We start from the raw sequence: 17,560 nt of genomic DNA, 5'->3' as shown, positions 1-17,560 counted from the left end.
CTGGTTTTGATTGCTTTTGGAAGCAGAAGGAAGCCTATGCAAGCCCTTAAGCACTGGTCATGAGAAATAGCAGACCCAAGTGAAAGCACACTTTGGCATCTAAATTTAAGCAGTCTATGCTAAAAAAAAATGTAAAAACACCCAAAGTGAAAACAAACACGGGTGTCTGTTGTCTGCAGCCTAATTATAAAAGTTTTTAATTCTTTTTAGCTTGCATGCTTATATTTAGATGCAGAAATCAGACGCCAATGTGTGCTTACATTTGGGTTTTACCAGGCACATGTGCACAGGAGTCGATCTTATCCCAAAACTCTTTTGTGCATGTGCCAAGCACAATCCTCCTGCAGAACTCCCTAATGCTCAATGCTATGAACGCACCTATATTTACATCTCATTAGCTTTGAGAAGTAGGATGTTGTTGTTCTGTGCTGTTCTGGCAGTATTTTTGTGACGCTATTCAGAATAGCACCAGAGTTTTGAGCATCAGGGCTTCAGTGCCAGCATTTACACCAGGTTTCAGCAGACGCAAGTCTGGCGCCTAAAGTTAGGCGTGGGAATCAGTACTAAGTGTGATTCTCTATAGGGCACACACCCTTTACAGAATCGTGCTTAGCGCCAATTTTTTCTGCACTGAATTTTGAGCACCATGTATTCGATCCAGCCCAAAATGTGAGCATTATGTCTACTTAAAAAACACCCTCTCCCCAAAGAGCATCCATCTTCCCCTCTCTGTCCTCTGTGCCCAGCAGCAACTATACTTTTATTGGTAGTGATTTGGGTCAGTGTAGCACTCCTTCTTTAGTGGTGGTTTGGAGCGGCATAGCACACCTTGCCATCGCTTCAGGTGAAAACTTACACTATCACAGTGATTCTCCTTCAGCAGCATGAGACTGGCACAGTTCTTGCTTTTCCTACTTTGGCAGCAGCATGGGAATGGATAAGCAACAGTTCAAGCCAGGACAATATTCCTTTCTCTCCTTCTTTGATTGTGGCATGAGCTGACATCACTCCTTTATAGCTTCCTTAATTCATCTTTGGGACTTGTTCTCTGCAGTGTTCTTTCATTGCCATAAAAAAAAAAATATATATATATATATATTTTAATTTAGATTTTGCACACACCTTTTTTAGTAGTAGCTCAAGGTGAGTTACTCACAATCTAAGTTTGTACCTGAGGCAATGAAGAGTTAAGTGACTTGCCCAAGATCACAAGGAACAGCAGTGGGATTTGAACAAGCCATTTCTGGATGTCAAGACTTGTGCTCTAACCACTAGGCCACTCCTCTGCAGCAGCAAGCACCAAAGGCGTAGCAGCGCCACAGATGTTACAGAAGAATACTAGTGGGTCTCCAGTACAGTTTAAAGGAAAGGTCTAGGCAGGGGCCTACCTTGTGCTTAGAACATTATATGATTCCATAGCTTATCCACACCGAAAGCTGACCCTGCCACTAATCCCAGGTTGCAGTGGCTTCACACCAACAGTCCTACTGCTGTTCTGCAAATAGTCTTCTAGTCTTGAAGGAACAGAGAAAGTAAGTGCAGAGCATTAGATCTCCCAATAATCATGATCTCCAGCATAGAAGCATCGTAGCAGATGTGCTACCTTCACCTAGAACTTCTCCAGGATGCTGAACCATCTCCAGACTCCCAAACTCAAGGCCTCATGCACACTTCTGATGCCTATGGATCACTCATGACTCTTGCATAACATGGCAACACAATGCTTTAGCAATACATTGTAGAACAAACAATTTCTCCTTAGATCTTGTCCAACACACTGAAAATAGGAGAAAGTCAACTTAAATAAGAGGTTTTATTTAAAAGAAAAAAAAAAAAGTAAAAGAGACATTTTGCAATAAGTATAACCTTAAAGAAACCACAAAATCACATCTAAAGAAAATAACATTTGCCTGAAGCAGCTGGCCTTTTCCAACATTATTATACATGCTATATCGTATTTCACAGAATAAGCTTAAGAATCAGTAACGCCGGTTCATCTTCTTGAATTTCTCATAGTGATAGTCATCAGTTGCCTTCTCATTAGCTGGACGTTTGCGATTGGGAGGAGACCCTGCAGAAACCAGAAAAGCAACCCAGATTAAGATTTTACTGAGAATGTATTTACTCCTCAGCAAATTGAAATGGGATCCCATGTTTCCCTTTTCTGTGGAAGACTTCAATCACGTTAGCCCTGTCCCACTTGTCAGCTGTTTTGGCAGAAGGTCAAGTCATCTACCCTCATGACTGGTAGAAGTTAACCTCTCTCTCCAAATGACCTCTTTCCTTTTGGGGGAAACTTGCCCGAATCTCTTCCAAAGCCTACAGGCAGACTGATTCAAGGCTTTCTCTTGGTCACTAGGAGGCTCATTTTCAAAGCAGTTAGACTCACAGAGTTCCATAGGTTCTTAAGTCTAAGTGCTTTGAAAATAAGCCTCCACATGTACACTAGTAAACTTTTGCAAAGGAGATCCCACCGACTAGTTTGGAGTGGCTGGCTAAATCTAGAGTCAATTTTTCCATCACAAATATGTCCCGTGAACTTAGTGAAAAGATTTTTTTTGCAAATTTGGTCTCCCTTTGTGTAGTATATTTATGCTGGATAGCAGTTATGCTTATTCTAATGCTATGCATTTGGAAGTCTGGAAGTGAGATTAGCAGTGATATGGGTTGGGCCACCTGGTCCATTTCCATTGGTTGTTGATATTGTCTAACTTATACCATATGGACCTTAATCACACATTTTGTGGGGTAGGGGATCTTTTTATTGTTTTGAGCTGTTAATAGTTTGGATATGGAAAGTAGTCTTGATGTTGTGTGGATTTTGGATTCCTTCTTTTTTCCTGGATGGGTTCTTTTCTGGTTTTAGGAAGGAAGGAAGGAGAAAGAAAGAAAAAGAAAGAAAGAAAGAAAGAAAGAGCCATGGAATGCAGATTGTTATTTAGGTGGCTATAAGAGGAAGGTGTGCATATCCCTGGGTTTCTCAATATTGGGGAATGAGAAGCTCAAGATTTTTTTTCTATTATTGCTTGTTTAGATGAGAGATGAATTTGACAGTGCTGTAATTACAATGCTTGAACAGAAGTCTGGATCCTCATTTTCACACACACAAAAGACCAAGATTTTTACTAAGGTGCGCTGAAAAATGGACCTGTGCGCGTGTATTGGACGCGCACAGGTCCATTTTTCAGCGCACCTGCAAAAAAGGCCTTTTTTTTGTGGCCGAAAATGGACGTGCGGCAAAATTAAAACCAGATCAAATCCATTTTCGGCATGAGACCTCACCACCACCCACTGACTTAGCAGTAAGGTCTCATGCATTAACCGGGCAGTAATTGTCAGTGCGTGTCCACTATCAATTACCACTGGTTAAGCGCCACATGGTAGAAAATTTCCATTGCGTGTTTTGGACACACATCAAAAATGGTGCCTGGGGCACATGGTAGCTCCAATTTGATGTGCGTTCTACGCGCCTTAGTAAAAGGGACCCCAAGTGTCTTCTTTGCCACAACTAAATCTGAAGTGTCTGGGGTTCCTTATCCTTGTTAACTTTGGTTCTGTTTTATACCATCTATCTATCTATTGAGAGAGAGTGTGTGTCTGTGCGTGTCTTCCCATTCAAACTTGAAAATGGTTTTAGGTTAGGGTCTGAAATGCGGGGGGCCCAGAGGGACTTCTGAAAGCAGGCCTTTGTCAAACAAATGCAACCATAAGACAATGGATGAGAAGCCATGTGGGAAAGGTTGGGTGGCAGGGAGAAAGCATTTCATTCAATGGGTAGTTAACTGCAGATGAGGCAAGATACAGCATGCAAACAGTGAACACAAGACTATGGGGCTCATTTTCAAAGCACTTAAGACTTACAAAGTTCCATAGGTTATTCTAGGGCTCATTTTCGAGAGAGAAAAACGTCCCAAAAAAAGTGTCATAAAGCAGCATATGGTCAAATTTATTCTCAAAATGTCCAAATCGGTATTTTCTAAACTTATTTTGCTGATGTTTATCTATGCAATTTATCTGCCGTACATTCAAATCACAAGGGAGCATGTCAGGGGCATTTTGAAGGCGGAATTAGAGTGTACCTACTACTTGGACATTGTACAGCCATAATGGAAAAACCCAAATCATCAAGGGCAAAAACTTCAACGTTTTGGTTTAGACCTCTTTTTCTAACGAATAAGACACAAAAAGGTGCCCTAACAACCAGATGAATCCCCCCCCCCCCCCCCAAAAAAAAAAATGTGAATAAAAATAGTACTCATCAGGCTCTCTGAAAGTCTCAGATGTTATAGCCAGATCCATTAGAACAGCATGCAGGTCCCTGGAGTAGTCTAGTGGTGGGTGCAGCGTACTCTAGACAGGTGAACCTTGGCCCATACCTCCCCCTACCTGTTACACTTGTGGTGGGAACTATGAGCCTTCCAAAACTCACTAAAAACCCACTGTACCCACCTATAGGTGCCACCTTCACCCTTAAGGGATAGTGTAGTGGTGTACATTTGGGGGTATTGGGTTTTGGAGGGCTCAGCAGACAAGATAAGGGAGCGATTGAGATGTAGATCTGAGAGCATTTATATGAAGTCCACAGCAGTGCCCCCTAGGGTGCCCATTACGCTTCTGGAATGTCTGGAGGACCAGTCTGCTAAAAATGCTGGCCCATCCTACATCCTAGTGGCTTGATTTTGTGTGTTTTTAACTTGTGCATTTTGTTTCCAATAATGGCCTAAAAAGATAAATGCACAAAACACAAAACCTTGTTCAAAATGGTATTTTTGAAAAAAAAAAAAGTTTTTCTTTTTTTTGAAAATGATTATATTTGCTATTTGGATTTAGAACATTTAGCACAAAACATCCAAAGTCCGACTTAGACGTCATATGAAAATGCCCCTCCACACAACTTTGTAAGTTTAAGTGCTTTGAAAATACGCCTCCAAGTGTCCCATTTCAAGTTGCACATGAAGAGACTTAGAATATGTTGGGAAATATATTCTACTTACACACTTTCTATTATGTACTTACGCTCAGGTTCTGTCTTCTCTATGTCTCCCACCCGTAATGGCTTGGCCTTTGGCTCCTCTCTATGACGTTTATTTACTGGCATATTCAGCTCTTCATGGTAAACTGTGAGAAAGAGGAGCAAAAGTTTAGAATAAAGAAACATGCACAGGACAGATGACTCTCCTCATCTTGTCCAAAGACCGTCATGAGCAGGCGGCTCCCTGCAGACCTCTGGTTGTAAATCTTAAGGTCGAGGGGTTGCATCAGCCATTAAAACTTTTGAGTACTTTTTAAATATACAATTTGGGTCTGGAGCAGAACAGTGGGTGCCTTCAAGAGAATATTTTTTTTTTCACTATCTGAGACCTAGAACTAATCTCTTGTACCAATTTTCAAAAGATAAAGGTAAGGATCTTATTGCCTGGAAAATACATCAGACATTTCCTCTCTAGCAGCTTCCCTGGGTTGAAGACTCACAGCGGTTGTGCTGCACGTAGTTCACGGCCATGTTAGTGGGAACAAAAGAAGTTTCATTGGCTTTCTTCTTGTTTTGCTGTTCTGCTAGCAGCCTGGCTTTAGCATCTTCTGTAGAAATAATATTCTTTATTTTGGCACTGTGAAAATAATAATAAAAAAAGTTGAAGACAGCCCCAAAACTACCCTCCGGACCAAGACTTTCAAGGGGCTGGGTCACTACAGGCCACCAGTTGTCTTGGAGCAATCTATATGAAGTGAAATTACAGGGAGTATCAAGAATATTGCCAAAACTGAAAAGTCCTCCTGACTGGGGTTCTGAACCTGAATGTTCATATAGAAGTGAAAAAGAAAGACTGCCTGAAGGAAACAGAGGGGTTCCCTTTGAAAGGGAAGGAATACTTCCAAAGTATGAGGATATACATACTCTATTCCTAGGTCCACCTCAGGAATACCACTCAGCATCTGATTAGACAACATCTCTTCGGTCTTCTTGGCAGATGAGACATTGATGCTGTCGGGTAACTCGTATAGACAGTCCTCTGCATTCTTCAGCTTCACCTTCCTTTCCTCATTCTCCACAATCCCCTTCCTCTTCTTCAACTCAGTCTCTATGTACTTCATCCTGTAGCCAGAATATGGAGATAACCTTCAGTACCTTTCCCCCCCCCTAGTTTCTAATATGGACAGAAGATCCTTTCCTCCACTTTTGGGCTCCTTTGTATTTTTGTTTTTGAAAGCATTGCCATGGCCACAATCTCACAATATCCACTGGTTTGGGACATGCATCCTAGCTCCCATGAACGATACCTAATTAAATAGCTGATACGTTTCTTATCTGATATAGCCATCCTGCCGATGTGATGAGCTTCATCTCCACCTACCCATCAGCTCCTTCCTGAAAGCTTTTCAGTCCTAGTTTTCATGTAAAGTTTAAAAGCAAACTACAAACAATACCCAAGTGGTTTAGATCATTATATAAACTAGATCTGGGATCCTATAAAGTCACCAGGGAAGGGGGATGTGTCTGTAACTTTATTTTTAATGGGAGCAGATTATTCATTTATTTCAAAAGCTTATACACTGCCACTTCCAAAGTTCAGTGCAGCTTACTACTTAACTTATAAGCATAAACAGTAATAAATTGACATTAAAAAAAACAATCCCTTTCAAAATAACATGTCTTAATTTCTACATACTGCAGTTGGTACCCATCAGCAAACATATGGAGTTGTCAAGTCAGTAAATGCTTGTCTGAACAGAAAAGTTTTCAATTGATTCCTAAACTCAAATACAAAACCCTACAAAAGTCAACCAGGACCTAGAGAAAAAAATCCCAGAACTCACACAACTGCCTTAGGGCCCTGTTTATAAAGGTGCGCTAGCGTTTTTAGTGCACTAAAAATTAGTGTGCGCTAAGCATGTAGGTACCCATAATATTCCTATGGACGTCTACAAGCTTAACGTGCGCAAAATTTTAGCTGGAGGCTAAATACAACTAAGAAAGAACTGTTGGAGACAAGTCCCATTAAAGACAACTGCCTTCCATTCAACAATAAACACAAGAACAAAATACTGACATATACCCCTCCCCTCACTTTCATCATTCCAAAAACCTACATGTCAGCATCTTCATCACGTCTGTTGGTCTCTGCTGAGAACGATGTTCCCAGATTCAGGTCCTCCTCTTCACCAAGCCTGAGCAGAAAGCACAAGAGGAATTTCAACAATGAATCAAAGCATCTGAAGAAAGTGTGCATTGTATGTGAATTGCATTATTGCTATAAACGGCTTTATGGAACCATAGCACCAGCAAGATCCAAGACTGACTGTACAAAAGCACACAGTCAACCTAATATGGGTTTTATGCTCTCTAGAGTGGTTGGGAAATTTAAAGCGTTTTACAGTGATGGAGCTGTGCTCATGTACACTATGAAAAGATAATAATGTTGATATTCAGCAGAACAGTAACACAATTTTAAACAAATAGCTTATCTATTATGTTACGTGAACATTTAGTGGAGCTGTACATTCAAATTATTATTCAAAAAGTAAATCTCACCCGCTCTAAATATATAAATTATCACAACAGCTGTTCAACTAATGTCAAACAATATATGATAGTCACTGCTGTTGAAAAATCTAGTAAATATATAATGAGAATATAGAAAACAGATTTCCAGAGGTGACCTTCCACTTAAGCCATTGGCTTTGGAAATAATGGAAGTTGATGTTTCACCTTATGTCTTCATCAATCTGAAAGGTTTTTAATATATTTTTGTTTTCTTTATCAATTTTTTTGTAGAAACAATCAATGTATGCAGACTTATTAACTTATACTCTAATGCTATTTCTTCATCATGATAAGCGTTACTTATCTGAACTGCGTAGCACAGGAAACAATGCACATAATCAGAATATTAGACAAAGCAGCTGAATTTCACCATAAAATCTGTAGCCCACCCCATTTTAAAGCAGATAACCCTGGCCATATAGTGAAAGAGGCAACTAAGCAACAAGTCCAAGCAATGACATCAAACAGCTACAAGATAATAAGCAAGCATAACAGGTCAGACTTGCTGACCTGAACATGTATACCCTGGAGGAAAGGAGGAACAGGGGTGATATGATACAGACGTTCAAATATTTGAAAGGTATTAATCCGCAAACAAATCTTTTCCGGAGATGGGAAGGCGGTAGAACGAGAGGACATGAAATGAGATTGAAGGGGGGCAGACTCAGGAAAGATGTCAGGAAGTATTTTTTCACGGAGAGGGTGGTGGACGCTTGGAATGCCCTCCCGCGGGAGGTGGTGGAGATGAAAACGGTAATGGAGTTCAAACATGCGTGGGATATGCATAAAGGAATCCTGTGCAGAAGGAATGGATCCTCAGAAGCTTAGCTGAAATTGGGTGGCGGAGCAGGTGGGGGGAAGAGGGGTTGGTGGTTGGGAGGCTAGGATAAGGGAGGGCAGACTTATACGGTGATGGGAGGCGGGACTGGTGGTTGGGAGGCGGGAAATACTACTGGGCAGACTTATACGGTCTGTGCCCTGAAAAGGACAGGTACAAATTCAAGGTAAGGTATACACATATGAGTTTGTCTTGGGCAGACTGGATGGACAATGCAGGTCTTTTTCTGCCGTCATCTACTATGTTACTATGAATAATAAGCAAAAACATCTTACAGCAACAACTGGGTAACACCTGATCCTCTTTTTGTTGTGATAAACCTCCCAGTACCCTCCAACCTCACAACTAGTGGAACCATGCCCGTTTCCTCAACAATGAAACGGGCCCCAGGAAGGCTGTCATGTAAGCTTTTTTTTTTTCTCTCTCCCCTGCCCTCCCCTCCATGTCCACCAATTCTCCTCTTCCCTGCCCTCCCATCCATGTCCTGCGATTCTCTCCTCTACTGTCCTCCCATCCCATCCATTCTCCTCTGCCCTGCCCTTCCCCCCTCCTCTCGATTTGTACCTGAACATTCTCTGGCTGGCTGGTGCTGGCTTCCGTTCCGTTCGTAACATCCCTCCTGACGTCAGCTCGCCTCCAGCATTCCCTTCCCTCTCACTGTTCCGCCCTCTGACGTCATTACGTCTTGACGCAAGGGTGGGACAGTGAGGGGGAATGGAATGCTGGAGGCTGGCTGACGTCAGGAGATGTTACGAACCCAGGCAGCCAGACATGGAACGTTGGAGGTGCAAATTATTATATAGGATATTCAGGATTACCCCCCTCCCCTACCTTACCAGAGCAAACAACTGAGATGACCGGCGTCTGGGTTCTTGTGATCCCTGGCCATCTTGAAAGAATAACACCCAATAATCCCAATCCATCCTCCCCTTCCCAGGCAGAGAACCCCAAAACAGCCCCTAATATAACAGTGCCCACTTAAGAAACACTCTGAAGCCTATTCAGTACAGCGCTTGTTACTTTGTGAGAGAGTACAAATAGAATTTCCAGATAAACATGAAAGCCCTTCATCCTTTTGAGGAATTCCTAGCCGCCCGAGCCTCCCATAACATAAGAGCATGCAATCCGTTTCTCCAGTACCAAAAGGAGGGAGGCTCCTCTTTCAGCCAATGCTTAAGTATACGCTTCTTTCCCAATGCATAAGCTTTACTAAGTAATAAACGTGAATTTTTATCTGGGATTCCATATGCCTCCCATTTATTCAGCAAGACACCCTTCTAAGGAAAAACTACACGGCGACCAAAAAGAATCCTTCAGTATTGATGAAGCGACCTCCAAAATGCTTGAATGCCACTACATCACCAAAAAGGCATGAAAAAAAGGTGTTGTCCCCCCCCCCCCCCCCCCCCCCCCCGCTGACACCTGGGACATTGACCTACCAGCAATAGCGCTATATTCTTTATATCATGCCTAAAAAAAATTGGCGCTGAAAAAAAATATGCCTAGGCGTATTCTATAAACCATGGTTAAATTTAGGTGCGGTTTATAGAATATGCCTAGCACCCGTCCGCACGACTAAATTTAGTCAATGGCAGTTACGCCTAGTAAAACTTGATATAAATGCATATGCCTAAATTAGGCACAGACCAGGTGTATTCTATAAAACACGCATAGTTTTTAGAAACGCCCATGACCTGCCCATTCCATGCCCCCTTTTCAACTAGGCACCTTAGAATTTACATGCACAACGTTACAGACTATGCTTAGACAGTTCATGTAAATTCTAATACCAATTAGTGTCAATGATTAACTGGCAATTATTGGTACTGATTGGCTTGTTAAGCTAATTAAGTTGCACGTGCAAATCCAGAATACGACTGGTTTTACACACGCAACTAAGTTGCACTATATAGAATCCAGGAGATAGTGACTTATGTGACCAAATGTTACCTATAGAAGTCCAGCAATTAAAAACAAATAATGTTTATATGTTCAGCACCTGCTGCTGACCATGTAAGTGCTTTTGATTATTAGGTCCCTACCTCAAGCTGACCCTTTGCTCCCTTCTCCCATCAGAACCCCCTCAGTCTGCATGATACCTGGCCCCAGGATACTGGCACCCACCTTTCCTTGCTGCGATCCTTTAGTTTCTTCATATCCACCATTCCTCCACTCTTGATTTTGAATGGATCATCCTGCAAAGATAGTAGAAGCCTGTTCACTGCTTATATATTTGGTTTCATGGATTGCTTATCCTCCCAACTTTCTTATTAATAATTTTATAGAACTTCAGAAGGGGAGAGGGACTCTGAAAAAATTTAGGCCTATATTGCCTAGGGAGAATGAGTAAGGAGAAATTGTGCCTGACTCACTCTACAGAGGCTGAGTCTGTGACATGATGTCTTTGGAACGGCAGTAAACTGCTCCCATCAGTGGGAAAAGCCAGCCAGGAAACAACTTTTCCACTAATCCCTGAGTTTTATCTCCTCAGAAAGGTAAATCTATCTTGGATACAGTCTTCTCAGTTCACAATGCTAACACTTCCAAGTCACCACACTGCACTTAATCTGAACGTGCCACTCTCCCACCTCCCTACACTAGTCCAACAGCTTCACTTTGCCACCATCTTCTCTCACTATGCTGATCTCACTTGACTGGGCTTTCTAACAGGTTTAAATAAACTTCATTCCCTAATCAGGTTCAGATATATTTCTTTGCAGCCTATTCCATCCTGAGACTATAATTTCCCTCCAGGTAGAGGGAATGTAGAAGCATCATCCATGAACTCACTGCCAGTGTTGTCTCCTCTGGTAATTTCTCCCCCACTAGCAAAGCTGCAGCGCTGTCAAAATAAAACAGGCAATCAGTGCATGAAAAGCTAAATTGATTCCCCAGGGACGCCACCTCCATATGCAAAAGAAAAAATAAAAAGGACTTTATACTACAACACCTCTGTAGTACAGTGACCTTTGCAGGGTCAGCCAGGTATTACAGATCTGATCACTTTTGGTTGAAGAGAGCACTTAGCATGACATTCACCAATGTCATTCACCCTGGTTCTGAAACTCACCTCACTCCATTCTGCCTACGCCTTAGGCTCTGAAGTTCTTTTGCTTCCTCCAATTTTAATCTGTGGAAATAAAACCATTACATTCATCACATGTGTTTTTTGCCCCTCATGCATGCCCTTCTTGGGAGAACCACAGCTCACCCCTGGAAATAGATCTATTTGAGATTCAGACCAGCCACTGTCAGAGACAGGTTGCTGGACTAGAGGAGTTTGATCTGACACAGCATTGCTTTTCTTATGCTCCCTTGCTGGCGTTAGGTGGTGGCAAACGGAATACTTGCTCTGGGCCTCCTTGCTATAGAGAGCTCAAAACCTGAATAAAGCTGAAGGAGATAAAGTCTGTTGGTGGTCTTTCGGACCCCTTCCAAATTTCTGCCATGGGCCTCAGCATGTTTAACATCTACGATTAGCCCCGCACAATCGTTGTCATCTGAACATCCCCATGGCACTAACGGGACCAAAGTGCCTTCCCACTCCCACCTGATATCCTGCGCCGCCGCTTCATCCTGCTCCTCCTCCTCCTCGTCCGAGGAACGCGGCCTCCGCCGCCGAAAGTTTTTACCCGCTGACATCTCTCTGCCACAGCTGCTGCTCCGCCAGCCAGACAGTACCGAGACTCCTTTAGCTCCGCCTCCTCTGACGTTCTTGTCGTGCGTCGCCGCCTGCGCGCAAGGGTGACGTCACTGATGGCTCTACCGGGTAGCGACGCTTCAGGTAAAGGATGTGAATGGTGCGTTATGCTGAGCCGGGATGATGATAGCGTATCACAGATAGGAGAGGAGCTCTTCCTACTCTTATAGATGACCTGGGAGGAGGAGGTGACCAGCTTATTATGTAGAGGTATCGGGAGGGAGGGGGATTGATGAGAGCAGGGGGTTAGTGCGCTATAAAGTGAGGGAGGAGGGCTATTATATAGGAAAACTGAGCAATGCATCATGCATGCTATAGAGAGGAAGGAGGATGAAAAGGGCAAAAAGCTCAGGGATCTCGGAGAGGTGCGGATGCATGCTGTGAGCTGGGTTATTTATTTAGTTCACACATTTTCAGTTGTAGATCAAGGTGAGTTACATTCAGGCACAGGAGATATGCCTCTGACCCCAGAGGACTTATAGGTTAGGTTTGTATCAATAGCGTCAGAGGGTTAAGTACCTAAGATCACAAGCTGCCACAGTGAGATCTGGACCCTAGCATCCATAGTTCTATGCCCATTGATCTATTAGGCTTTTCTTCCTGTTTAGAACTACCCCCCCCCCCCCCCCCCCCCGTTCACACCTTTCTCTTTTTGAACTTAGGTGAGCTGAAACCATGATGAGTGAGCCTGGGGCTTCATGTCCTCACCTGGGCTGCATAGGAGAGGTCACCAGGAGTGATCTGTTGTTGAAATCAAAGGTAAAGGAGCAAGGTGGAGGGGCTACTAATGAAATGAAATTCAGGTTCTTGCCCTGTTTCTTGGTTGAGCATGGGGTCATGATAAGGGCCAGCTACTGAACCTTTGTTTTTGGGCTGTGGATTGAGGAAGAGAAGGGGAGGGGTAGGGGGTTGATGTTCCATGTAAATAAGATGAGCAGTGGTAGTGTCTGAAAATAAATTCACTTGTTTGGCTTTTAATACAGGGGACTTGTCAATCGTGTAATGCTGGAGGACCAAATCTTTGGGCTTGTCTTCAGGTGGGTGAGAGCCTCATTCTTTGGAGATTTGGTTTAGTGACCAAGCCAGGGACTTCCTGTATCTCTGTGATGTAATTTGGTGGTAGGTTCACCAGGTAGAATGAGATGGGGCTTACATCACATGGATTAGAAACTGGGAGGGCCAAGTAGTAAAATCTAACCTACAGCCTTCCTCTTTCTCAACCTGACAATCACCAAGTTTTCATTCATAGTATTTTTGTGGAATGCCTCCAGCTGTGACTCCTGTCTTATTCTGTTTAGGATGGATGTCCTTATGTGGGCTGTGGGGAGTCATATGCTGATCACAGCACATTACACGCACAGGTGAGCCTTTCTTTAATGCACAATTTCTATCACCTTTGGAGTCTGGCCCTCACTTTTACTGGTATCAAACTGTGCCCAAGAGTGCATCAGTCCCTGTGGTAATTCTGAGGTTAGATGTGTTGCTATCAAGCGATGTTGTTCTTAGAAATCCCTACCAGCAGGATATGTCTCAACGATTTATCCTGTATACATCCTGTATGTGTCCCTTCTGTCCCTGGGGCCTAGCCCATGGTGCTGAAAAGTCTTTCTTTTCTTGTTCCTTAGCTGAAGAAGCATAACTTGACAGTGAATCTGACCACCTTCCGTCTGTGGTGTTATTCATGTGAGAAGGAGGTCTTCCTGGAGCCCAGGCACTGGTCACATGCTGTAATGCAGTCCCCCAGGCTCCTTGAGCAGGTGTGTCTGAGAAGAGAAGCCATGGTATTAGATGATGTGACTTTTTCTCTGGTGCATGAGTATTGGAGACATGATTGTGCTGAAGTGAGAGCAGGGTGATTGGCTAGGATCATGTGTATGAAAAAGTATCCCTTCTTACCCTGCTACTAAACATTTTGTCTTGTTACCCAGGACTCCGGATCACCCACTTACACACCAAAGGTAGTTCCTATTGCTGTGGCTGATGAAGGAGAATCTGAGTCAGAGGATGATGACCTGAAACCACAAGGTGATCTTAGATGCAACTAGCACTGTATAGGTCACTAACCACCTGTGTCTCCTCTTTGTCCTCTAAACCCAGAGGCTTTGTTTTAGGTTTTGAGATATCCTAAAGCCAAGTCTTTTTTCAGGCTGTTATATGTTGAATGAAAGGCAAAGGTGAAGAAATGTAAAGTGGAAATGTTTCTCTCTATGCAGGCCTTACAGGCATGAAGAACATAGGGAACTCTTGTTACATGAGTGCAGCTCTCCAAGCACTATCAAACTGGTGGGTAATAAGTTTTGTCTTCTAATGTGACACCCTAATATGACCTAAAAAAGGAAGCCACATGAAGTGTGGAGGTGCACTTAATCCCCACGAAACAATATAGAGAGAAAAGGAGAAGAGTGGGGCGAAAATAGGCTCTTTCCAATCAATAGGGGAGACGTATATTTGAAAAAAGTATAATATTTATTGTAACAGGTTGACTCAACACAGCCGTGTTTCGGCGCCTTAGCACCTTCTTCAGGAGTCTTCCAACAATATATCGAGTGCTTGAATGATTAATATTCCATGCTTGCTGTATGCATCTCTGCCACTGCTCTGGAAGAGAAGGAACTGCATTTTCTTTGAAATTGGTTTATCTTGGAGTATTAATCATTCAAGCACTCAATATACCATTGGAAGACTCCTGAAGAAGGTGCTATGGCGTCGAAACATGGCTGTGTTGAGTCAACCTGTTAAAATAAATATTATACTTTTTTCAAATATACGTCTCCCCTATTGATTGGAAAGAGCCTATTTTCCCCCCACTCTTCTCCTTTTCACACCCTAATATGACTCCATAATCCTTTATAAGAACATAAGAATTGCCATACTGGATCAGACCAAAGTTCCATGTAGCCCAGCATCCTGTTTCTAACAGTGGCCAACTTAGGTCACAAGTACCTGACAGGATTCCAAAAAGTACCAAGATTCCATGCTACTTAACTGTCAGGGATAAGTAGTGGCTTTCTCCAGGTCTTCCTTGGCAAAGGTTTATGGACTTTCCTTCCAAGAATTTGTCATGATCTTTTTTTTTTTTTTTTTTAACCCAGCTAGGCTAACTAGTTAACACATACTCCAGCAACAAGTTCTAGAGCTTCGTCACAATTATAACCAGTGCAGTACAATGGAAGGCTGTGGCATTGATATTTTTGCCATGTGGGTTCTGGTGTTTGAGGGCTGGGGCTTTGGACAGAAGTATCACGGGGCTGCAACACTGCAATCAATTCACCACTTGGATGGGGGGGTTGTCTGAACTTCCTGTACATGAGATTGAATGGGTGAAAGATTTCTGTGACTCTTTTAGTATCTTCAGGCTTGTCCTAAGATGTTGGGGAGAGGAAATTTACTACTGTTATTCCTGTTCCCCTGCAGTCCCCCTCTGACACAGTTTTTTCTGGAGTGTGGAGGGCTTGTGCGCACAGACAAGAAGCCAGCTCTGTGCAAGAGCTATCAGAAACTGCTCTCTGAGCTTTGGCACAAAAAGCGGTGAGTCTTTGCATGATTAACTGCTAATGGAAACTCACAAAATTAGATTTCTACGAATCATTAGCCGCTGGATTTTTGTGATGTTGGGTGATGATGCTTGGCATCAAGAGAGAGGTTGTTAACAGTTATAGGGCATACTTTGGAAATATATTATGAGAACTGAGAAGCGCTGCGCATGAGATCCACTTAGCTTCTGCTTACCTAATGCCAATATAAACTATGGTGCAATATGCACTCATCCTGTAACTATCTAAAACTATAACTAAGACCTTATGTCATGATCCATTACCGTATATCTGTATCAAAATGTGTGGAAATAATTTCAACAACAAAAAGAAATGAGGCTCTTGTATTGGATTAATCTCATGTAATTCTTAATTCGCTTTTGAGAATTGTGCTCCTTTCATCAAGTATTGCAGAAGGACCAGAATGTACAACAGTTAACACAGGTACTTAGCCTTTTTAGCTGCTTTTGATACCAGCACCACACCTACATTAGGGTGGCACAGGCACCTAGAACCTGTAGCCCTTTCCTTACAGATGTGCAATCCAGACTAATCACTGGAGCATGACATTTTAATTTTTGTTCCATTTGAACAGACCAAGCTATGTGGTCCCTACCAGCCTGTCGCATGGAATTAAGCTGGTGAACCCCATGTTCCGAGGTTACACGCAGCAGGTGAGTGTCCCAGCTTTGCCTTCAGGTGCCCAAAACAATGATGGCTCTGCATGAGACCTCAAACATTTTCCTGGAAATAGTCTACACTTATGTACTGTCACTGACAGGGCGTCTCTGGCACGGTTTAGCTCACTTCTTAGAGGCTCTCCACAACTATCCAGACTCCCCAGCAGAGTAGTCCTTACGAATAAGGTGCCTCAATTCTTTATTATATTTTTTAAAACAGCAAACAGTCTTCACTCAAGCAGACCAGTTAACTCTGCATTCTATTTCGTAGCTTCCCACTATTCCAGAACTTGTGGGGATAGTTGTGTTCATCAACCAGCAGGTGGAGATAGAGAACTGAAAATTGAGCTGAACTGAAAACTGGGCTGAGACACATCTCTCTTGGCATCCAGTCCAGCTCCTTGATATTTTCTGTCTCCAGCAGGTGGATGGACACAGCCTCTGGTTCTGAATTATTTGCTCCTGGTCCAGTTGGTAAACTGGTCTACAGTTAAGCTTTGTGTGTGGCTTGAGTCTGCAGAGTCATATCTGGAGGTCTTCAGATCCCTGTCTCTGGTGCCCTGCAAATGTACTTCTTCCCTTCATTTACCTCTCCCCTGTTTCTTGTGGAGCTATCTTTTCCAGCATTACAATCTTAAAAAATAAAATGAGAGAGTTTTACTGGAGTGCATCAGTCCAGGAGTAAGACTTGTGGCTACTGTGAGCTTGGGTGGAGCAGCTGGCAGTGGTAAGTTGGACTTGGAACCACTTGGAGGGTTTCAAGTTCTACGTGGTACAGGGGAGGGATTCTGACTCACCACTTGGGACCACATAGTGTGGTACTTGTGAGAGTCGGGATGAATGGCGACTCCCACGGAGGCAGTCAAGTAGTGTTCCCGCTGTGGGACCCACTGGCCGGCATTGAGACGTTGCAGTATGTGCAAGCCAGGAATCCTGCGGATCGTGAAGGAAACGGTCGGCGGCAGCACGTCTTTAGATGTAACACAGCATCAGTATATGCTGGGGATTGCTGGTGTGCAGTTTGATGCAGGAGAGTGTGGGAACGGGTCTGTTTGTCAGGGCCAACAGGCAGTGAGGAACTGCCTGTATCTGAACACACGTGGAGCACAGTTACCATTTTACAACTTCAGGGCCTGACAGAGCATTCAGCTGTATTGGGATCTTTGTTTTTTCTGGAGTTTATATTACCCTTACACCAGGCCTATTGACTGACGCAGTGACAGTTGGAGTTGCTGCAAGGTGCTTCAGTTTCTCACCCTGCTGCCC

The 17,560-nt window shown here is 43.2% G+C and overlaps 2 protein-coding genes across 4 annotated transcripts in view; one reads left to right on the top strand and one right to left on the bottom strand.

Annotated features, from left to right (window-relative positions):
* Window positions 1-1,794: 1,794 nt before the first annotated feature.
* C6H9orf78 (chromosome 6 C9orf78 homolog) lies at window positions 1,795-12,087 on the bottom strand. The gene is made up of 9 exons (XM_030207850.1): window positions 11,932-12,087; window positions 11,452-11,511; window positions 11,172-11,223; window positions 10,506-10,576; window positions 7,090-7,167; window positions 5,897-6,094; window positions 5,473-5,609; window positions 5,017-5,118; window positions 1,795-2,071 (listed from the first exon to the last, which is right to left on the bottom strand). The coding sequence occupies exons 1-9, from the start codon at window positions 12,021-12,023 to the stop codon at window positions 1,980-1,982; spliced, it is 882 nt and encodes a 293-aa protein (XP_030063710.1). The 5' UTR covers window positions 12,024-12,087; the 3' UTR covers window positions 1,795-1,979.
* A 31-nt stretch (window positions 12,088-12,118) lies between these two features.
* The window catches only part of USP20 (ubiquitin specific peptidase 20), a 48,480-nt gene continuing 43,038 nt past the window's right edge, over window positions 12,119-17,560 (top strand). Inside the window, exons 1-9 of one of the 3 annotated variants that reach the window (XM_030207849.1) lie at window positions 12,119-12,181; window positions 12,744-12,840; window positions 13,065-13,118; window positions 13,380-13,442; window positions 13,707-13,838; window positions 14,010-14,106; window positions 14,295-14,364; window positions 15,496-15,609; window positions 16,210-16,288. In XM_030207849.1, coding sequence (XP_030063709.1) covers window positions 12,757-12,840; window positions 13,065-13,118; window positions 13,380-13,442; window positions 13,707-13,838; window positions 14,010-14,106; window positions 14,295-14,364; window positions 15,496-15,609; window positions 16,210-16,288 — 693 coding nt within the window. In that variant the 5' untranslated portion in view covers window positions 12,119-12,181; window positions 12,744-12,756. The remainder of the gene's footprint in view (window positions 12,182-12,743; window positions 12,841-13,064; window positions 13,119-13,379; window positions 13,443-13,706; window positions 13,839-14,009; window positions 14,107-14,294; window positions 14,365-15,495; window positions 15,610-16,209; window positions 16,289-17,560) is intronic. The other 2 variants (XM_030207847.1, XM_030207848.1) reach the window with 2 other exon arrangements.

Source organism: Microcaecilia unicolor, chromosome 6 (genome assembly GCF_901765095.1).
Source record: "Microcaecilia unicolor chromosome 6, aMicUni1.1, whole genome shotgun sequence".
NCBI classification, from domain to species: domain Eukaryota; kingdom Metazoa; phylum Chordata; class Amphibia; order Gymnophiona; family Siphonopidae; genus Microcaecilia; species Microcaecilia unicolor.
The sequence above is the reverse complement of the archived record's forward strand: the minus strand, read 5'-3'. Positions and strand labels throughout refer to the sequence as shown.